Here is a 24039-nt window from a genome sequence, read left to right on the forward strand (position 1 = left end):
AAGGACCATTTTCATGCACATAAATGCAGTAGCTAGGCAGGCTGCATTAAATAAATACACCAACAAGTCTCTCATTGTTGTATCTGAACTGAAGTGGCTGGAGTCTATTAGGCTTTTAGCAGCCATTTGTTTGGCTCCCTTGACCCCCTTATTCTCCCTCCTGTTGGTAAAAGGACCCATCCAGGATAAATAGGGCAGTTTTAGCTAAAGGCAAGCAGAAGTTCCAAACTGCCAGGTCCTGAAAGAGACTATAGCATAAAGGAGGCAACAATGTTCTTTGTACCTGAATCTTTATACACTTTACTTCTTTCTCAGGACTTAAGTTGCATTCTTAAGCCGTATTTTCATTCAACCACAGGCTCACACATTAACAAACTGTATTAAAGCCAATTCATACATTTCGCAAGAATATGTGATGTTAAAAAAAACAAGAACACAAATTGCTAACAAAGACCAGAATAACTTTATTAAAGCCCACAAAAAAGGCAACAACAAAAAAAGTTTACATCATCTTTATTTATCTGGGACACTCCATCTCACTTGAGGAAACTTTTAGAAATGTTAAATGTTATCCTTCTGCCAGACGAAATCTCTTGCAGTTAAGATCCATAATTTACTACAAGGTACACAAAGATTGATAGAAATCAATGCCACCTTTAATTAAATTGTGGATTGTTCCATGCTTGGATGTACATTTACCAGAAATGGGCTAAGACTGCTCAAATTTATTTCACACAGGAGCTCTTCACCCCATTGTTCTAATGGAAGGAACAAACAACTGCATCCCTAAAAAGAAAAAAGTCCTGAAACAAACAAAAAAAGCATATTATACCTTTCAATTTGATGCTGAAATACTGTTGCAGTTTTCAGAGATCTAAAGAGCACTCTAGATTTTTAAGAATGCTGAGATCCATGCAAGCACAGCACTAAATTAGATCAGTGTGCCTTGAAGGTAGGGGAATCACGGACAATTTTGATAAAACACATGTTTGCCTACAGAGATTGTAGACTTATGTACGTAACAGGTGGTATGAATACTTAAAATCTTTACCAACTTCTTTTATTCACTACTTTATGTTTCTTAAATAGAATATACTCTTCCACAGTCTATCATTTTCTGCAAACAACACTTAACTGTCGACTCCATTTGTTAAGTACTGCCCTGAGTTAAATCCTTCACTTTGTCCATATTGTGGTCAATTGCGCCACTTAGAAATTGTAACCAGCTGTTCTCTGATTCAGGACACATGTGACTGGATCTATACAAAGGAGGAAATAATTAATTCTTAAAAGTGCAGTATCATACAGTTCAGAAAAGCATATACAATGTACTGTTTATATATCCCCAGTTTCAAAAATGTCACTGGTCAATTAGATAGTTTATCAACGTGGTCTCTCAGTATAGATGGCAATGACTAGATAAATACTTCCAGGACTAAGTAGCCACATTCCTGTCATGTTGTGCAACTTAAACTGCAGCTACTAGTTTCATAATGGTGTTTACTTAGAACTCCAATTCTTCAGCCCTGAATAGAGTTCTGTACATAAGTAGTTAGAGATGTACAGAGCTTCTTCAGTGAAATTTGGACAGTACATGAGACAGCATACAGATGGTATAAATGTTTAAAATCGATTACAGTTTGATTTAAGTGTCCAGAATGTCTAAAAGGACACACCTGGGTATCTTTTATACTTGGTTTCAAATTACTTTAATGTTACATTCTGCACAGAATGTGAAGTGTGAGAGAAGCCAAAGTTGGGTTATACTATCACCTCAAGGCGATCTTTCATTCCCTACATCCAAAGTTCAGTCAGGAACTGGCTCAACATTTAGCACTACAATTGTTTGAAAACCACTGCATAGCAATGCTAAAGTCTCAAATTATGACTTGAGGATTCAAGATTAGGGTTTGGCATCCTTGGAAACTGTCCCTTTCGCTTAAAGCCCAGTTCTTCTGCTGGGCAATTGCAGCACCAGTATTTTTCACAGGTTTTCCAAATCCCCTGCCATGACTCTGGTTGAACAGCAGAACCCTGGAGTTACAACAGGAGATCAGGGAACCCTCTCAGAACTTCTATCCACAAAATCATGAGTTTTTTTTATTCTTTCATGTGACGTGGGCGTCACTGGCAAGGCCAGTATTTGTTTCCCATCCCCAATTGCCCTTGACACCCAAATGGCTTGCTCGATCATTTCAGAGGGCAGTTAAGAGTCAACCACATTGCTGTGGGTCTGGAATCACATGTAGGCCAGAGCAGGTAAGGATAGCAGATTTCCTTCCTTAGAAGGGCATTAGTGAACCAGATGGGTTTTTACGACAACTGATGATAGTTTCATGGTACCATTACTGACACTAGCTTTAAATTCCTGATTTTTATTAATTATTTGAATTTAAATTCCACCAGCTGCCGTGATGGGATTTGAACCCATGTCCCCAGGGTATTAACCCAGGCCAGTTGAGATTCCTAACCTCCGCTAACATTTCAGGTCGATGACCTTTCCTCTTCACAGATGCTGCAGACCTGCTGAGTTTTTCCAGCATTTTCTGGTTTTATTTCAGATTTCCAGTATCTTCAGTTTTGTATTCATGTTTTACCTTATCAGCTTCTTCTATTGTACCTTAAAGACTATTTTGAACACAAGTATGCAATGACTGTGAGCACAACAGATTAACATGTTTAAGTGGATGTTCTTGTGAGCTGTTGTTGCATGCTTTTTTCCCCTCCCAATTAAATAAAGCACTTTTCAAGTTATCAAGAATTTCAGCCATGAGGAACCAAATAACGCAAGACCAAACTTGTAACTCAGAGATCAAATTCAGTGATGTAAGATATGGGATGAGATCTTCTTTTGTCTGCTCTAAAGTACATTTTCCCTGCACATTAGTTTTTTTTGGTTAATGCTCTCTTCAAGCACATCTTACAGCAGGGTACAGGCTGATACAGAGCAGATGATAAGATGAATCTTCCTGTACAACTGATCACCAAAGCCACCATCAGTGGCTGCTCCTTCAACCACTTTATTCCCATTTTCTGGAACTCCAAGAACTTCATCATTTCCCCTCTTTCAAAATTTTTTGAAGGCTCCCATCAATCGGCCATGCTTTTGCCTTTTTTCCTCTCCATCCACTTGGTACCAAACAGTATGGAAATCATTCCAAGGTACCTCTTTGAACATAATGAGCATTATAGCAATGTAAGAGCAAACTAAGTACGATGGATGCTGGAAATCTGAAATAAAAACAGAAAATGCTGGAAATACACAGCAGGTCCGAGAGCATCTGTGGAGAGACATAGGGTCACCAACCTGAAACTTCAACCCTGGTTGGAATTTTACACACCATGCCCCCACCCCGGGAGCAGCTGAAGGTGGTGGGGGCGGGGTTGTAAAATTCAGTGGGAGGCGGAGGGTGCCGTGACCATTGCCTTCCAGCCCCCACTGCAATTTTACAAGCGGCGAGGGAGGTGACAAATGGCCCACCCACCACAGGTCAATTAAGGCCCTTAAGTAGCCGACTAAGGGGAGGCAGTGGCGTAGTGGTAATGTCACTGGACTGGTAGTCCAGAGGCCCAGGCTAATGCTCTGGGGACATGGGTTCGAATCCCACCACAGTAGATGATGAAATTTGAATTCAATTAATAAATCTGGAATTAAAAAGCTAGTCTAGTTTGACCATGAAGCCATTGTCGATTGTTGTAAAAACTCATCTGGTTCACTAACGTCCTTTAGGGAAGGAAATCTGCCATCCTTACCTGGTCTGGCCTATATGTGACTCCACATCCACAGCAATATGGTTGACTCTTAAAATGCCCTCTGAAATGGCCACTCAGTTCAAGGGCAATTAGGGATGTGCAATAAATGCTGGCCTAGCCAGTGACACCCACATCCCATGAACAAATAAAAAGAAACCTGCTAGTTAAGGGCCTCTTCCTGCCATCGCTAGAATAATACCAGCGGCGGATGGGCACTTCGCCAGCTGTGGAGGCTTTTCTGATCGGGCGCCCTGTGCCCCACAAAAGGAGGCACCCATAGGACAACCCACCTCTGCTGGAGCAACTCCCCTCCATTGCTCGAGCAACACCCCACTATCTCATCGGGGACAAGCCGATTGTCCCCCGCGAGGTCCCGTACACTAACCTTAATTCCAGGGTTTCATCCATTGCTGCTCCTCTCACCAGTGCAGTTCCAGGAGTGGTCACCGCTCCCAGTGGTGCTGGTGAAACAGAAGAGCTGCCGACACACTTATGGGCCAGCGGCTCTTGGAAGCGGGACTTCCTGCCTCAAAGGGCAATTGAGGGCCTGGGCTATGTAAAACCACGGTGTGGTTTCCAGGTCCAGTGGTGGCGGGCATGCCCCTGACTTTTTGGCCAGTGGGCGGAGCCTCTCACTGCAAAATGCCAGCCACTCTTTCTCTCTCCACAGATTCTGCTAGACCTACTGACTATCTTCATCAGTTTCTGTTTTTATTGTAGAAATACAAGTTGCTGGCCTGAAGGTTATGTAATTAAAATTGATGATTGCACAATGTTCAGCACCATCTGTCACTCCTCAGATACTAGAGCAGTCCGTGTAGAAATGCAGAAAGACCTGGACAATATCCAGGCTTGGGCTGATAAGTGGCAAGTAACAGTCGCGCCACACAAGTGCCAGGCAATGACCATCTCCAACAAGAGAGAATCTAACCATCTCCCCTTGACATTCAATGGCATTACCATCACTGAATCCCCCACTATCAACATCCGAGGGGTTACCATTGACCAGAAACTGAACTGGAGTAGCCATATAAATACCGTGGCTACAAGAGCAGGTCAGAAGCTAGGAATCCTGCGACGAGTAACTCACCTCCTGACTCCACAAAACCTGTCCACCATCTACAAGGCACAAGTCAGGAGTGTGATGGAATACTCTCCACTTGCCTGGATGGGTGCAGCTCCAACAACACTCAAGAAGATTGACACCATCCAGGACAAAGCAGCCCGCTTGATTGGCACCCCATCAACAAACAAACATTCACTCCCTCCACCACCGACGCACAGTGTGTACCATCTACAAGATGCACTGCAGCAATGCACCAAGGCTCCTTAGACAGCACCTTCCAAACCTGTGACCTCTACCAACTAGAAGGACAAGGGCTGCAGACTCATGGGAACACCACCACCTGCAAGTTCCCCTCCAAGCCACACACCATCATGACTTGGAACTATATCGCCGTTTCTTCACTGTTGCTGGGTCAAAATCCTGGAACTCCCTCCCTAACAGCACTGTGGGTGTACCTACCCCAAATGGACTGCAGCAGTTCAAGAAGGTAGCTCACCACCACCTCCTCAAGGGCAATTAGGGATGGGCAATAAAATGCTGGCGTGGCCAGCGACGCCCAAATCCCATGAATGAATTTTTTAAAATTAAATCAGAAAAAAAGAGAACCTAACAACACATAGCAAACATGATATACAAAAGATGCTTACTGCAAGCCCTTTAACTTTGTGACTTGTGAAATAAGAATTGTAACAATTTAGCTCACAAATTTCTTATTTATAATGCTTAAGTGCAGAAGCTATGCATGAATTGGAATTTGCCAATTTGAATACATCTATCTTTTGATTTAATGGAATACCCCATGTACAATAGCTTAAAATTCACATGCAGATGTTTAAATAAATAATAAATCCAATGCCCGTGGGATGAAATGGTGGCAGGGATTAAAGTTGTTAATCCATGAACCATTTCATCCTGGGAAATGTTATATGTGAGTCACACCTTAGAGGAAAGCAAAGGTGAAGAAAGGAGAATGTGTAAGTATCAGTCAGGAGGGTAGGGGGACCCAGATGTAGAAAATGAGGTTCCACAGATACTGGTCCTATACAATAGATTTGAGGTACTTACTACCTGTGAGGCTAAGGATGAAGGTTGCAGGAAGGATGAACAGAATATTAACCATGGCACTATGGAGCAGGAGGCTCACAAAGTGGAAGAGGAGCAAAAGCATAATGTCACAGTTGTAAGCAATTTGATAATTAGGGATAGTTTGCATCCTTTGCAGTCAGGATCAATAGTCCCAAATGGTATGATGGTGCCAGGGCAAGGGACATCCCGAAGCGAATGGAAAGGTTTCCAGGAAGAGAGGGAGGAGGATCCAGTTGTCAAGGTCCCTGTTGGGCCCAATAACACAGGGAAGAGTAGGCTGCAGTAGAACCTCAAGGATGGTAATTTCAGGATTACTTGAGCCACAGGTAAAGTGAGATAGGGACAAACAGATTAGGAAAGTGAACACATGGCTGAAGGAGTGTTGTGGGAAGGAGGAGTTCCATTTCATGCAACACTGTCACCAGTATTGAGAAAGGAGGGAGCTATACCATTGTACCTGTACCCAAAAGGGCCAAGCTCCCAGCGGAAAGAAAATTAGGGTGATAAAAAAGTTAATAAAAAGGTTACGAGCAGAATTCAGATCATAAACCGTCATATTGATACACCAGGTGAAGGGAATACTCAAATAATTACAGCAGGACTGACCAATAAGAAACATGTTAAGTTAAACAATGCAAGAAAGACAGCATCGGGGCAGGATAGGTTAGGGTCTCTTGCCCAAACAGAGTTAGGATACCGATTTGCCATGGTCACACTGAATGAACAGGCTCAAGGGGCCGAACGGCCGATTCCTGTTTCTATCTCAATGAGGTGGGTGTCAGATCAGAATTATTTCTGAACCAGTTCAAATGTAATTGGATTTGGAGAACAAGTGGTACTTCCACCACCTAGTAGTAGCTGGTACTCAACTGCAGAGGCAGGAATATTGTATATTCTAGAAAACTCCTAATGTTACCTTTTCAGTTTGTATCAGGCCCCTGTGTTCAGTCAGAGATGTAGCAGATAGTTCATATCTGGAGGCAGTTGTACTGACAGGCAAGTGCAATAGATAAGAGTGTCCTCTAATGTTAGAGGAAGTATCAAATGTATACTGCAATCTTATTGTTTAAGAAAAATGGAAATGATAACAATTAAGGGCATGTGGAAATGGGAGTTCTTTTAGGTACAATTTCCTGGCAGCTCATTTAACTCACTTGGTTATTTCCAGAACTTTGTTCAGGACAGAAGCAACCTTTGCAGCCTGAAACAAATAGACACTTTAATTATTTGAAAATAATTCAGATTAAAAATATGCTGACAACATTAGACGGTCAATCTATGGCTTTCTACTGATTACCTGAGATGATCAACTATATCAATCAATGCAACCGCCCCCATGGCACATGACAGTTCATAAGTTGTCTTGGAGGGCAACAGGACAGAACTGAACAGCAGAGATGCAAGGCTGGTTAAGTATTCTGGGTTTTACCTGATTACTTTTGGGGATCAAGGAGTTTTTAAAAAATCAGACCTTTCATCTCAAGAGAATAACTGTGAGGGGTATATCTGGGTACACGGTCTGAAAGGAGCAGGCTTAACTGAGTTAATGGCCTTTGCTCAGTCCAATTTGTTTTTAAAATAGGTCTGGATGTAGCATACAGGACAACATACTTTATAATCAGGTCTAGCAAAACAGTGAAAGAGCATTCCACCCTCTATACACATCACCACGCCTCAAAATTTCCACACAGCTGATTTCTGGGCAGCCCAGAAGCAGCTGAGCAGACAGAAGGTGCACTTTTAAAAAGAGAAGCACTGAAAAAAAGACTCTGTCCAACCTGTGCATTTGCTAGCAGGTATCCAGCCTTTTGCCTTGTTCCGTAAAAGATACCTAGCACAGGAAAGAAACAACTCCCACAACAAATACTTAAGCACACCTCGTGGGGTATATGGGATTACACTGATGACTACAACACCTAGCCCAATCTATTCTTCCATGTCTGTAAAAATGCACACTTCGTACTTCTGGAATCAATTTACACCACACCAATCGGAATCAAAATATTAAGGGAGCAAACACCACCATCTTGCCATTCCCACAGTTTCTTCCTGAACCAAGACAAGAATAGTACAGTCTAATACTGCTAGCTGTATATTTCAAGGTGAAGGGTAGTACTCACGTTCATTTGCACAGTAATATAGTTCATTGGAGGATAAAGACTTAACACCAATTCATCAACACTAGAGGAGGAAAGCAACAACTTTACCAACAGTGGCTCCAAACATACAGTATCTTGAAAAGTCAGTACAGTACTCGAGTACAGATAAAAATGATATGATTGCATGCCCCTTTCAGAACTATACATTTATAGGAGCACAAACATGTAAAATTGATCGAGAATCCATTGGAAAGAACTTCCATTTTATAACGTCCAAAGTGAATCTCTGCCTCACAGGGCTGTGGAAGCTCAATTATTGAGCATGTTCAAGACAGAAATCAATAAATATCTGGATACTAATGACACAAGGGATAGCATGGGAAAGTGACATCAAGGTAGATGATCAGCCATGATTTAATTGAATGGCGGAGCTCCTACTCCCATGTTCCTATGAAGTATTTTTGAATTGTAGTCAATGTTACGTCGGGAAATGCGACAGCCAACTTGAAAACAGCAATAAAGTAAATGACCGGATAATCAGTTTTAGCCATGTTACTTTAGGGATATTGTTGGGCAGGGATAAAGGAGGATTTCCCTAATCTTCTTCGAATAGTGCCATGGAAGCTTTTATGTCCGTCACGAGCAGGCAGAGAGAGGCTCAATTTTAGCACCTCCAACAGTGCAGTTCCACCTCAGTAGTGTACTCAACTATCAGCCTAGATCATGCGTTCAAGTCACCAGACCTTCTGACTCAGGTGAGTGTACTACCACTGAGCTGTCCAAAACACTTTGAAGAAGTTTTGTATAAAATGCCCCCATCCTGAACTAAAACACCAAGAGCTCAATTTGTAAGTAAATGATAACCATGAATTGTAGTGACACAAGATGAAGGCTAGTGTAATTATAATAATTGTGGTAAGAAGCCATATTACAACATAGTGTCATCAGTAAGGTTCTCCAGAAAATGATTTGCCGATCTGGAATTGCTCATAAAAGCTAAAATTTTGATTGAAATGAAAATGAAACCCACCACTATATCCACCTCCCCCCACAGATGCAAAATATGAAAGTTGCAGGCAGTTTTTCTATTCAGTAATAAAAATGCAACTCACCTGGGGCTAATTTCACCAGTAACATCTCCCAAATCATCCAACTGTGTTATGTGCTGTAAGGTGTCGACCTTCCCGTGAGTTTTCATGGCTCCAGAGACCTTTTTCAGACATGCTTTGGCAGCTTTCAGTAATCCTAAGCAAGGAGCTATGACCTGCTTGTCCGTTTCTGACCAGTAAGTGTCCCGATTTTCTCGCAGGTCTGCATCATCAAAAATGTCACTGAATGGATCTGGATTATCTGCATGCCGAGCCTGCCAATTACACACAACCAATTATCTGAACAGCACTAATACAATTAATTTGCCGCTACTTCTGTAGGGTTCAGTATAGTCAGCTGCCACAAATTTCAGGTCCATCATAGATATTGTCTCTGGTCCAGCATTGCTGGTCCCTGCATCTAACGTTGAGGAGCAAGTGCTACCCAATTTGCAACCATACAATAGCATAATCAGGAGACCTATTGTTTCAATAGGTGGATAGCACTTGAGTGAGACACGGTCAAATACATTTCATTAAGCTGCTTTAGCCTGTGGCCAGCATGGGGACATAGAGCAACAGTTGGTACAGAAGTCAACTTAAACCCTTCTATCAGCCAATAGTTGTACATCTAGCTAATATACTACTGAAATCAATAGATGCCTTTTCAGTGAGTGAATGCTTACAAGCATTAATAACGACAGGGAGTAGTTGAGACAAACAGTATAGATGCATTTAAGGGGAAGCTAGGTAACACATGAGAGAAAAGTGATGAGAGGGTTCTGCTGATAGTTAGATGAGGAAGGATAGGGGACTTGAGTGAAGCATAAACATTCGCATGGACGGTTTGAAACCGAGTAGCCTGTTTCTGTGCTGTCCATTCTATGTCTTCTTCTTTGGCCTCCTTATCTCGAGAGACAACGGATAAGTGCCTGGAGGTGGTCAGTGGTTTGTGAAGCAGCACCTGGAGCGGCTAGAAAGACCAATTCTAGAGTGACAGGCTCTTCCACAGGTGCTGCAGAGAAATTTGTTTGTCGGGGCTGTTACACAGTTGGCTCTCCCCTTGCGCCTCTGTCTTTTTTCCTGCCAACTACTAAGTCTCTTCGACTCGCCACACTTTAGCCCCGCCTTTATGGCTGCCCGCCAGCTCTGGCGGACGCTGGCAACTGACTCCCACGACTTGTGATCAGTCACAGGATTTCATGTCGCGTTTGCAGACGTCTTTAAAGCGGAGACATGGACGGCCGGTGGGTCTGATACCAGTGGCGAGCTCACCGTACAATGTGTCTTTGGGGATCCTGCCATCTTCCATGCGGCTCACATGGCCAAGCCATCTCAAGCGCCGCTGACTCAGTAGTGTGTACAAGCTGGGGATGTTGGCCGCTTCGAGGACTTCCGTGTTGGAGATACGGTCCTGCCACCTGATGCCAAGTATTCTCCGGAGGCAGAGAAGATGGAATGAATTGAGACGTCGCTCTTGGCTGACATACGTTGTCCAGGCCTCGCTGCCATAGAGCAAGGTACTGAGGACACAGGCCTGATACACTCGGACTTTTGTGTTCCGTGTCAGTGCGCCATTTTCCCACAATCTCGGCCAGTCTGGACATAGCAGTGGAAGCCTTTCCCATGCGCTTGTTGATTTCTGCATCTAGAGACAGGTTACTGGTGATAGTTGAGCCTAGGTAGGTGAACTCTTGAACCACTTCCAAATTGTGGTCGCCAATATTGATGGATGGAGCATTTCTGACGTCCTGCCCAATGATGTTCGTTTTCTTGAGGCTGATGGTTAGGCCAAATTCATTGCAGGCAGCCGCAAACCTGTCAATGAGACTCTGCAGGCACTCTTCAGTGTGAGATGTTAAAGCAGCATAGTCAGCAAAGAGGAGTTCCCTGATGAGAACTTTCCGTACTTTGGACTTCGCTCTTAGATGGGCAAGGTTGAACAACCTACCCCCTAATCTTGTGTGGAGGAAAATTCCTTCTTCAGAGGACTTGAACGCATGTGAAAGCAGCAGGGAGAAGAAAATCCCAAAAAGTGTGGGTGCGAGAACACAGTCCTGTTTCACGCCACTCAGGATAGGAAAGGGCTCTGATGAGGAGCCACCATATTGAATTGTGCCTTTCATATTGTCATGGAATGAGGTGATGATACTTAGTAGCTTTGGTGGGCATCCAATCTTTTCTAGTAGTCTGAAGAGACCACGTCTGCTGACGAGGTCAAAGGCTTTGGTGTGATCAATGAAAGCAATGTAGAGGGGCATCTGTTGTTCACGGCATTTCTCCTGTATCTGACGAAGGGAGAACAGCATGTCAACGGTCGATATCTCTGCACGAAAGCCACACTGTGCCTCAGGGTAGACGCGCTCAGCCAGCTTCTGGGGCCTGTTTAGAGCAACTCGAGCAAAGACTTTCCCCACTATGCTGAGCAGGAAGATTCCACGGTAGTTGTTGCGGTCACCTTTGTTTTTATAGAGGGTGATGATATTGGCATCGCGCATGTCCTGGGGTACTGCTCCCTCGTCCCAGCACAGGCATAGCAGTTCATGTAGTGCTGAGAGTATAGCAGGCTTGGCGCTCTTGATTATTTCAGGGGTAATGCTGTCCTTCCCATTCTATGTAACTCTTATACAATGTGAGACAGAATTCAGGAAGAATTATTAGGTTTGCCAAACATGATCTAAGAGTTCTTCGAGAAGTTAAAAGATATGGTGAATGGGGAATTGCAATGGATGTGGTGTATGTGAAATTTCAGAAAGTTGTTAAAAAGTTACCACACAGGAGACTACTGGAGAAGATTGAAGGAGGATAGCAAACTGGACTAAAAACTAGTTAGAAGGGAGATGTTGAAGTTTTTTAAAATCCATTTATGGGATGCGAGTGTCTCTGGCAATGCCAGAATTTATTGCCCATCCCTAATTACCCTCGAGAAGGTGGTGGTGAGCCACCTTCTTGAACCACTGAAGTCCATGTGGGGTAGGTACACCCACAGTGCTGTTAGGAAGGGCGCTGCAGGATTTTGACCCAGTGACAGTGAAGGAACAACAATATAGTTCCAAGTCAGGATGGCGCATGACTTGGAGAGGAACTTGCAGGTGGTGGTGTCCCCATGCGTCTGCTGCCCTTGTCCTTCTAGGTGGTAGAAGTCATGGGTTTGGAAGATGCTTTTGAAGGAGGCTTGGCAAGTTGCTGCAGTGCATCTTTTAGATGGTATACACTGCTGCCACTATGCACCAGTAATAGAGGGAGTGAATGTTGAAGGTGGTTGATGGGATACCAATACTGTAGGCCGCTTTGTCCTGGATGGTGTCGAGCTTCTTGATTGTTGAAGCTGCTCTCATCCAGGCAAGGGAAAAGTATTCCATCGCACTCCTGATTTGTACCTTGACGATGGTGAAGGCTTTGGCAAGTCAGTGAGTTAAGAACAGTTATTCAGAGTGGATGGACGTGTCCCCCATAGGCTTCTGTTCCGGGACCACTTCTGTTCATTGTTTACATAAATAATTTGGATATAGGGCTACATGAAATGGTATCCAAATTTACAGACAATATGAAAACAGGAGGTATAGTAAATAATTCTGAGGACCAAAAAAAGCTGCAAAAGGATACTGCTAAGCTGGTGATATGGACAGAAAAGCGGCTTATGCAATTCAATGTCAGTAAATATGAGGTGGCAATTTTAGAATAGGGTAGATAAATAGTTGAAGGAACAGGAAATAAAGGAATATGGGAACTCTGCGGGCACATGAAATTAGGACCAACGCTTGTGTAGAGGGTATACGCCAACATGGACTGGTTGAGCTGAACTGTTTTGTTGTAATTTCTATGATTATTTTTAACAGAATGTCTCCTGACAATGCAGCCAAGCACCGGCATCATCACTCTGGTCCGAACTGCGCACATGCGTGGAACACATTCCTCCTTGCACAAACACAAAATGCACCCGAGCTTTGCCAGCACTAATACGCACAAATACGTCATCACGCAAATGCCTCCAGCATGAGTTCTGGAAAGTGGCCTCAATCGCCACTTCTCTTCCCAGCTCCCTCCCGCAAACGGCGCCTCAATCGCCGTTCCCCTTCGCCGTTCTCTCCTGTGTCCGCCTGCTTGTGGCTCTATCCCGTCTCTCGCTTCCCGCCTCACAGCTAGCATCTCACTCGCTCCCCCTACCCCCCAACCCGCTGCTGCTCCGGGCAGTGAGGTGGGGAGCAAGCGGCAGGAAGGAACTGCAACCAGACAGGCACAGGAGAGAACGACGGGATAGTGCGGCGAGCAGTGTGAAGTGGTGGGAGGGAGCGGCAAGAAGGTGGGCATGGGAGGGAGCGGGAAACTGAATGCTTGATCGCGTGAAGGTACAGTTGGGGCTGTAGAGGCAGTGATTGCAGCCATTGAGGTGGTTTGGGTTCAATTTTTTTTTGTGTCCAATTTTTTTTTGTGTCAAATTGAGCAGCGCCATCTTTATTAATAGCTTGCCTGAAATGTCGCAGTGACGTTTCTGTCCATGAGGCTACATTTGCGCATGTGCCAGTAGCGCAACCACTAGATGGTGCAGTGTCAGTAAACAGCCATTTTGAAACTATACTAGTCAACATGACTGGTAAAACAATGCTATGAATGGGTTAAAAAAGAAGAAATGTCAAAGAAGATTCCTTCATTTCCCTTGAAAAGAAAAAGTTAGACAAAACATTGGGAGAGAGGGGGGGAGGGGGGGGGGGGTAGAGAGAGAGAGGAGCCACATGAAACAGCTGACTTCCCCCCCCCACCCCACAACGGTCGAGAGGATTTCTCTCTAACCGCCTGTCAGAAGTGCCATATTGAAGCAATACTGGAAGTAATTTAGACAGGCAATATTCTTTTTCACCAACGTACTCTTAATTTTAGCCCAGCTTACATTTAAAACAGGCCGACAACATTGGAGCTGTCAACACCCATTTCTTAAGCATTTGTACGGAAGCAGCATCATTGACTGATCTTAATGCATGCTATCACGCAAGCTTACAAACACCTTGATTTTAGGCACAACTGCATGCAAAATATTTTGTCTGTACTATACAATTTGTTGGCTGTACGTCCAGCTCATCCATGACTGGCAGAGACAGGGTTGCATTGAGGGCGGTCTCAGTGTAATTTTCCCTGGAGTACAGTTCGAGGTAGTGTTCCACCCAGCAGTCCATTTGCTTTCGTTGGTCAGTGATTGTGTCCCCTGATTTAGATTTGAGAGGGGCAATCTTCTAGTTGAGGGGGGCAACCCCCCCTCAAATCTAAATCAGGGGACACAATCACTGACCAACGAAAGCAAATGGACCGCTGGGTGGAACACTACCTCGAACTGTACTCCAGGGAAAATTTTGTCACTGAGACCACCCTCAATGCAACCCTGTCTCTGCCAGTCATGGATGAGCTGGACGAACAGCCAACAAAATCGGAACTCAGTGATGCCATTGATTCTCTAGCCAGCGGAAAAGCCCCTGGGAAGGACGGCATTACCCCTGAAATCATCAAGAGTGCCAAGCCTGCTATACTTTCAGCTCTGCACGAACTGCTTTGCCTGTGCAGGGATGAGGGAGCAGTACCACAGGACATGCGCGATGCCAATATCATCACCATCTATAAGAACAAAGGTGACCGCGGTGACTACAACAACTACCGTGGAATCTCCCTGCTCAGCATAGTGGGGAAAGTCTTCGCTCGTGTCGCTTTAAACAGGCTCCAGAAGCTGGCTGAGCGTGTCTACCCTGAGGCACAGTGTGGCTTTCGAGCAGAGATCCACCATTGACATGCTGTTCTCCCTTCGCCAGCTACAGGAGAAATGCCACGAACAACAGATCCCCCTCTACGTTGCTTTCATTGATCTCACCAAAGCCTTTGACCTCGTCAGCAGATGTGGTCTCTTCAGACTACTAGAAAAGATTGGATGCTCACCAAAGCTACTAAGTATCATCACCTCATTCCATGACAATATGAAAGGCACAATTCAGCGTAGTGGCACCTCATCAGACCCCTTTCCAATCCTGAGTGGCATGAAACAGGGCTGTGCTCTCGCACCCACACTCTTTGGGATCTTTATTTTTATTTTTTTTAATTTATTTTTTATTTAGAGATACAGCACTGAAACAGGCCCTTTGGCCCACCAAGTCTGCGCCGACCATCAACCACCCATTTATACTAATCCTACACTAATTCCATATTCCTACCACATCCCCACCTGTCCCTATATTTCCCTATCACCTACCTATACTAGGGGCAATTTATAATGGCCAATTTACCTATCAACCTGCAAGTCTTTGGCATGTGGGAGGAAACCGGAGCACCCGGAGGAAACCCACGCAGACACAGGGAGAACTTGCAAACTCCACACAGGCAGTAGCCAGAATTGAACCCAGGTCGCTGGAGCTGTGAGGCTGCGGTGCTAACCACTGCGCCGCCCTTCTTCTCCCTGCTGCTCTCACATGCATTCAAGTTCTCAGAAGAAGACATTTTCCTCCACACAAGATCAGGTGGCAGGTTGTTCAACCTAGCCCGTCTAAAAGCGAAGACCAAAGTACGGAAAGTCCTCATCAGGGAACGCCTCTTTGCTGACAATGCTGCATTAACATCTCACACTGAAGAGTGTCTACAGAGACTCATTGACAGGTTTGCGGCTGCCTGCAATGAATTTGGCCTAACCAAAAGCCTCAAGAAAACGAACATCATGGGACAGGACGTCAGAAATGCCCCATCTATCAATATCGGCGACCACACTTTGGAAGTGGTTCAAGAGTTCACCTACCTGGGCTCAACTATCACCAGTAACCTGTCTCTCGATGCAGAATTAAACAAGCGCATGGGAAAGGCTTCCTCTGCTATGTCCAGACTAGCCAAGAGAGTGTGGGAAAATGGCGCACTGACACAGAACACAAAAGTCCAAGTGTATCAAGCCTGTGTCCTCAGTACCTTGCTCTACGGCAGCGAGGCCTGGACAACGTACGTCAGCCAAGAGCGACGTCTCAATTCATTCCATCTTCGCTGCCTCCGGAAAATCCTTGGCATCAGGTGGCAGGACCGTATCTCCAACACAGAAGTCCTCGAGGCAGCCAACATCCCCAGCATATACACCCTACTCAGCCAGCGGCGCCTGAGATGGCTTGGCCATGTGAGCCGCATGGAAGATGGCAGGATCCCCAAGGACACATTGTACAGCGAGCTCGTCACTGGTACCAGACCCACCGGCCGTCCATGGCTCAGCTTTAAAGACGTCTGCAAACGCGACATGAAGTCCTGTGACATTGACCACAAGTCGTGGGAGTCAGTTGCCAGCGATCGCCAGAGCTGGCGGGCAACCATAAAGGCAGGGCTAAAGCGTGGCGAGTCGAAGAGACTTAGCAGTTGGCAGGAAAAAAAGACAGAAGCGCAAGGAGAGAGCCAACTGTGTAACAGCCCCGACAACCAATTATATCTGCAGCACCTGTGGAAGAGTCTGTCACTCTAGTATTGGCCTTTATAGCCACTCCAGGCGCTGCTGCACAAACCACTGACCACCTCCAGGCACTTACCCATTGTCTCTCGAGACAAGGAGGCCAAAGAAGAAGACTATACAATAGGCTGAAGACAGAATCTGCAAATTAAAGTGAATGAATGGCCTATAAGCAGCTGTGAAATTATTAGGGACATGATTACAGGACACTTTTGAAGCCAGAGAGCAAGCTGCACACATACGCATCACAATTGGCTTATTTTATCTAAAATGAACACAATAAAGCACTCATTAACTAATTCTTTAAGCATTCAAGAAAAACAAGTTGCCAAGTTTCTTCATCATCACTTTAACTCAAGTTTCTGTCCTATACCAAGATGAAATCGCTCTCTAAACTTGAACTATATTAGTTAGCATTGATTCACAGCAGAGAGCTCATGATAATCTGATACAAATGGACGACCTCATACAGAAAAACTACAACAGGCAGCTGAAATAGTAAATACAAAATGAAGTAGAAGCAGGAATCATTAACTAACACTTTGGTAGGTCTGTGTTCCATGGAGTGATCCATACTGCCACCAAGTGTTCAAAATGGAAAATACAGTACTCTATTTTCAACACGAGTTGTTACACACAAAAAAATATTTATTGGTAAGAACACATTGATTTGTTTGCCACATGTTTTTGCTGAAACTGAAGGCAGCTAGTTAGTCCCATTTCACAAGTCACAGAAAAGCTATGAAATATGTGGACAGCTCTCCCACAGTTATAGAAGTGACAGAAATAAAAACAAAATGCTGGAAATACTCAGCATGCCAGACAGCATCTATTGAGAAAAACAGAGTTAACATTTCAGTTCGATGACCTTGCATCAAAACTGGGAAAAATTAGAGATGTAATAGGTTTTCAGCAAGCAAAAAAGGGTGGGTGGGAAAGATAGGGTGACAGAATCAGGTTAACAGACATTTTAAAAAATGATTGCTAAACTACACTTACTGTATTCCTTAATCTAGTAACAAAAAAACTAAATTAGATTTAAATCTCAACTTGCACACGTTATTTTTGTAACAAGTTTCATTGATAATTTGACAAAGTTTTTCAGAAAAATATTAAGACTCCAGCCTACTCCAGGTGAAATTTTCTACCCAAATGTAAACAATGAGGAGGATAGTAACAGACTGGTAAGTGGGCAGACACACAGCAGATGAAATTTAATGCAGAAATGTGAAGTGATGCATTTTACTAGAATGAGGAGAGACAATGTAAACTAAATCATACAATTTTAAAGGAGATCTTTGACGGTGGTAGGACAAGTTGAGAAGGTTGTTAAACAATATACTGAATTCTTGGCTTTATGAATAGAGGCAGAGTGCACAAAAGCAAGGACAATATGCTAAACCTTTATAGATCAATGATTAGGCCCAGCTGGAGTATTGTGCCCCATTCAGTACCCACTTCCGCCTCACCTGGGGATCCAACTCACATTTTGTGGGTCGCCGGGCTTTAATTGGTGAGACAGGACTTCCACCCGCTTGAGGTAGGAAGTCCCACCTGATAGAGCTGCCGGCCAATCAGCGGGCCGGCAGCTAACTGTCCCAGCAGCGCCACAGGGAGCGGTGGCCACTGCTGAGACTACAGCCCAGCTTGAGGATGATGATGTCGGGGAGCCTAGAACAAAGGTACGTTTTCATTGCCTCACTGGGGGTGATCGGGCAGGTCCCAGCGAAGCAAGGGTGGTCGACTGGGGGCCTGACTCGTCACGGGTAAAATCCCCTTGGAAGCGGGCGTAGGCCCTTAAGTGGCCACTTAAGGGCCTTGATTGGCCTCAGGTGGGCAGGCAATTTTTCGGCACCACCGCCCTGTATGAAGTGACGGTGGAGGGGGGAGCAGGTTGGGAAGAGCCTCCCGAGCCTCCCCCTCCACCCCCCCCAGCCCCGGCTACCATCCCGCTCTTTGGTGTGGGGTGGGGGGGGTATAAAATTCAGCCCATTAACTCGGTTTATCTCTTCACTGACGCTGCCTGACATGCTGAGTATTTCCAGCATTTTTTTTTAAATTTCTGTCACTTGTATAACTTTGGGAGAGTTATTTTTCTGGACCTCTGGAATGGGACTAACTAGCTGCCTTCAGTTTCAGCAAAACATGTAGCAAACAAATCAATGTGTTATGACCAAATACATTTTTTTTTTTGAGTATTACTGAAAATAGAGACATGCTGTTGAAGTGTTTCATCTTAGACCCGTCAGGACAATCCGCTGGACTACCAACATAAGGGAAAACAACAACTTTATATTGTATGAGATGACAGTGAGAATTGGTTGGCAAGTGAACTCTGATTGGTAGAGTCATTGCCATGGAGAATGCATCAAGCAACGGTGACTGACAGTTAACTGCCAAGCTTTGCTTGAAATTTAAACCAGGCAGCTTGACTCTGATTGGTCAAGGCATTGCTCTGAGGAATGAACCAGCGAATGGCGGTCACTTATTTTGTTTAGCTGAAACAGGCGCAATGCTTGTACATGTTCTTACTGTGTGCAAAGAACAGGGCCCTGTGCATTAATATATGTAGCTTCCAGTACACGCAAATGCGCCACAATGCGAGCCCTACTGACAATCTTATATTGGTTGTCAGCGAAATTCTTAGCACAATGAGGATTATTTATGCAAATGTTGTCCAATCGCGAAATCACATCTAATGTTGGACACTTTGTTTTGGGTTTTGCAAGCATGGCTGGTTGGTATGGCCTGTACCTTGCCTGCTGCGAACAGCGGAAGTGACACGTTGTTTAACACAATCCGCCACTCTCTGGGATGTGCAGCCTATATACCAAGCATCACACTGGCACTGAAATTCATCTATCACATTACTCATTTGCGTGACAGGCAGGACGTCTTTTTGGCTTGACGGCAGCATCCTGTTAGTGGCGAACACCACACGTGTTACTACTGCATAGTAGCAGTGTGAAACAGCAAGCTTCATCTCTTGCTCAAATTTTTAGGATACATTACCCTTCCAGGGTAATTTGAGGTAGACTGGGAACTTTTCAGGGCCCATTCATAAGTTTAAGCTTGCATGGTGAGCAAATGACTCAGACCCTATTCATGAGGTTGCCAATAAGGCCAATCTTACAGCGCGTGGAACTGTAAGAATCCCAACGCGTGTATTGACCAGTGAAGGAAGGTTTGCAGTAGACCGTGGTAGAGAACCCATTAACAGATTTTTCAACTACGCCAAGGAAAGGGAGCTCATTTGAGTGCTCCATTTCAAAGGTGAATTTGAGTGCAGGATGGAGCCCATTAAGACATGTAAGGAAATTATTGCATGCAGCTGTGGATTCAAATATAGCAAACATATCACCTACATATTAGAAATATGCAAGAGGTAGGAGGTTAGGTGTCATTCCCTCGAAGACACGTTTCTCACGGAACCCAACAAAGATGTTTACGAGAGCTGGGCCTAGAGGGGATCCCATGGCAACACCATCTATTTGGGCATACATGGTGTCGTTAAAACTGAACTCAACTGCGCGAGTTGCCAAGTTCATAAGTTCAATGAATACTGATTCACGCAATGGTGGTGGGTCTAGATCGGCATGATATAGTGCTGCAGCGCAAATATCCATGGCTTCCTTAAGTGGTACATTGGTGAATAGGTTAACAATGTCAAATGAGCACATGGACATGGCATTGCTATCAATATGCAAGTCCTGTATGATTTTCGCAAATGTGAAAGAATCCTTCACCGTGTATGTGGAGAACTTGCTCAAAACTGATTGTAACAATTCGCCCAACCATTTGGCCAATTCATTTGTGCAGAACTGGTCATAGATAACATAGAGCGTAGAGGGACATCACTTGTGTGTGTCTTGGGCAGCCCATACATATGCAAACACAGTGGCGCAGTGGTTAACACTGCAGCCTCACAGCTCCAGGGACCCGGGTTCGATTCCGGGTACTGCCTGTGTGGAGTTTGCAAGTTCTCCCTGTGTCTGCGTGGGTTTTCTCCGGGTGCTCCGGTTTCCTCCCACAAGCCAAAAGACTTGCAGGTTGATAGGTAAATTGGCCATTATAAATTGTCACTAGTATAGGTAGGTGGTAGGGAAATATAGGGACAGGTGGGGATGTTTGGTAGGAATATGGGATTAGTGTAGGATTAGTATAAATGGGTGGTTGATGGTCGGCACAGACTCGGTGGGCCGAAGGGCCTGTTTCAGTGCTGTATCTCTAATCTAAAATCTAATCACAGCAAGCCGTGAGGACAAACCCTGTCATATATATCACCCAGCAGCTCATTGCTCTTTCACGAAGTCCAGCAAGCGGTTTTTTTAAGCTTACTTTCGAGCAAGGCTGTCCGGTCATGTGAGCGGCAGGTCTACTGGATACGAATTTGGACCCTTCATTAAGAATGGCGGCATTTTGTTGATATAGTTACGCTTGTTAAGGATGACTATTCCCGTCTCTTTGTCAGGTATGTCCAGGTTGGTCTCAAGACCTCAAAACGCTGTCAGACATTCACGTTGCATGTGGAAATCAGACATGTCATTCGGAATCCCGCAATATGCGTGCACTAGATCAGCTAGGCACACTTTCAAGGATTCAGCGTCTTCAGTGGACACTAGTTTGTGGAAGGAAATTTGGGAGTAGAGGAGTTCGAACTCAGCAAATACATCTTCCCATTTAATTTGGGATGAAGGCACACCAAAATTGAAACCATGCGCAAGAACTCCTCACTTCCTGAGAGTACATGGTGAGAGAGATTTGTTACATGTTTAGTGGCATCGTTAATTGTGTTGCCAAACTGCTTCCACTTAAATGAGTTTATGGTGAGGGCTTGTTTTAAATGGCTACTGTTTATGGTGTGGTCATCTATTGAAGCAATGTAGCAGCATAAACAGATCAAATTGAAAAATAAAAGAAATTTGCGCACATCAGACCAGGTGCCGTGTAGGGCACAGCATAAATTAGTAACCCTATTACCAATACATTCAATCTCATCTCGCATAAATGCTCGCTCAATCGTGGGACTGTGTCTCACTTTAGCATTATCGATACATTTGGAAACGAAAAGTGGCACAACCTTTAGTTTTAATACACTCGGAGAAATTTTTGTTTTGTGTGAAGCGACTCGTGTTGGAAATAAAGCACTGTATTTCTCATTTTGAACACTTGGTGGCAGTATGGATCACTCCATGAAACACAGACTTACAAAAGTGTCACTCAATGACTCCTGTTTTTATTTTGTTGTCTAGTTACTATTTCAGTTGCCTGTTGTAGTTTTTCTGTGTGAGGTTCCAAGGCTCCAGGACTACAGTTATGTGCAGAAATTAGAGATACTGGGATTGTTCTCTTAACAGCAGAGAAAGTTAAGATGAGATTTAATTGAGATGTTCAAAATCACGAACGGTTTTGGTAAAGTGAGGAGAAACTGTTTCCAGTGGCAGAACGGTCAGTAACCAGAGGACACAGGTCTAAGGTAATTGACGAAAGAACCAGGGACAATGCAAGGATAAATGTCTTTACACAGTGAGGTACGTTAATCCAGAATACACTGACTGAAAGGATAGTTGAAGCAGATTCAATAGTAACTTTCAAAAAGGGAATACGATAAATACTTAAATGGAAAGGAATGCAGGACTATAGGGAAAGGTGAGGGGAGTGGGACTAATCGGATAGCTTTATTGAGGAACCAGCACAGGTATGATGGGCTGATTGTGTTCTGTATTATTCTATGAAATTCAAAGAAAACAGTTATAAAATCTTACATATTTGGAAATACATTGAAGTTATAGTATGGAAACAGGCCATTCAGCTCAACTAGTCCCAGTCAGCATTTGCCCTCCACAGAAGCAAATAGTTCTGAACATATTTACCCATCTTGTTCCTACATCCCTTCAACCGCTTTTTGTTCATCTACCTGCCCAATCCAATCTTGAACATTAGCATAGTTTCTGGTTCAACCACTAATTCTGAAAGAGCAATCCACAGCCTCACAATTCCACGTAAAGAAGTTTCTCTTGCCTTCTGTTTTAAATCTTATTTCTATGAAAGCTCTTCCTGTCCCCTCAACTACTGGAAACAGTTCACTTCTACCACATCTCATCCTTTCATAATTTTAAATCCTTTTAGATTGCCCTATAATCTGCAATGTTCTAATGAAAAATGGCCCAATCTTTTCAGGTATTGCTACTTCCTCATACCAGACAGTATTCCAGTGAATCTGCATTATAGTCACTCCATAGCCCTTTGTTTAGTGTGGAGCCCAATACTGCACTAATTAATGTCCTATTATGGTTTGGTATCGGTTCATCTTTACATCTTGGCTCTTGTATTCAATTAGACTTTGTACCTGTTCCATTTCCTCTAATGCATCTTCTACAATAGCAGCATAGGAAGACATCAATGATAAAACAGCTGCCTGGTTATCTGTGGAGGAGAGGTTCAAAGCAGATAGTGTGTCACAACTGGATTATATCAATTATAAAATCTGTATGTATGGTTGACAAATATTGCACCCAAAAGAGCAAATATCATCTCAACACTTTATTAATAGCAAAGTTAACTGTACACAAATATTAAATATACAAAGATACATACAACTCCTGGCAAAGTTCAAAGTTACATTGTGGTAGAATCACAATCACCAACTCTTGAAAACCAAAGCAAGCAGCTCCATAATTTTGAAACCATCATAATTAAGCGTCAGTACATACAACACCAAAATACTGATAGTTTATAATTTAATTCTGTAAAACATTGTTTAATGATATAGTAAATGTCAAAACTTAAATTAAGTATATTATACTATAGCAAGCACCAATAAAAAGACTTGCACTACAGCAAAAGCTTATGAACTGCTAAAAATTATGGCCATTCTGACATAGAACGGTGTCCAATAGTTCAGAATGTCCACGATACTGAGGTTGTATTAAAATATACAGCAGCTCTTATTTTTAACCTTTTCCTGGAAACACATTTCTACTGAAAATGATATCTTCAGAAAATAGTAGTACAGCACAGACTATTTTTTATGAACTGCCTATAATTATGGTAAAAGTTTTTTGTGGAGACAAGGATTTCCAGTGAGAAAGTCAGACAGCTGAACATGATTAACATGAAAGATGATAAATTTTCAGCTCTACCTGACATTTACATGGAACTTTCATTTCAATTATAAGCAAAGCCAATTATCGGAACAGAAAACATTTTAATAAAATGATCCACAGTTCAACAAACCACAAGGATATTTAGACTGTTTCCTAACCACATGTTTTCCCTGCTCCCCGCCCTCCTTTTCCACATGCAGAATATATTCAATATTGAAATATTTGCAGCCAAGATGATTGGTGAGATAGGGGGAGAAAGAGAAAGTAAATGCACTTCAGACTATATATTGAAATCTACATTACCTTTTGGTATCTTAGAAAACCGGTCACAAGCTTCCCAAACTCCACCTGTGGATGTCAGCTGGTCCTGTGACAAACTGAAACCAAAAGA

The 24039-nt window shown here is 43.7% G+C and overlaps 1 protein-coding gene across 1 annotated transcript in view; it reads right to left on the reverse strand.

Moving 5' to 3' along the window:
* Window positions 1-440: 440 nt before the first annotated feature.
* Window positions 441-24039, reverse strand: part of ccndbp1 (cyclin D-type binding-protein 1) — a 43694-nt gene continuing 20095 nt past the window's right edge. Inside the window, exons 6-11 of the mRNA XM_068048136.1 lie at window positions 23952-24025; window positions 22892-22968; window positions 9117-9367; window positions 8026-8086; window positions 7060-7106; window positions 441-1259 (exon numbers count right to left, since the gene is read on the reverse strand). Of these exons, the coding sequence (XP_067904237.1) occupies window positions 1151-1259; window positions 7060-7106; window positions 8026-8086; window positions 9117-9367; window positions 22892-22968; window positions 23952-24025 (619 nt within the window). The 3' untranslated portion in view covers window positions 441-1150. The remainder of the gene's footprint in view (window positions 1260-7059; window positions 7107-8025; window positions 8087-9116; window positions 9368-22891; window positions 22969-23951; window positions 24026-24039) is intronic.

Source organism: Heterodontus francisci, chromosome 16 (assembly GCF_036365525.1).
Source record: "Heterodontus francisci isolate sHetFra1 chromosome 16, sHetFra1.hap1, whole genome shotgun sequence".
Taxonomy (NCBI): Eukaryota; Metazoa; Chordata; class Chondrichthyes; order Heterodontiformes; family Heterodontidae; genus Heterodontus; species Heterodontus francisci.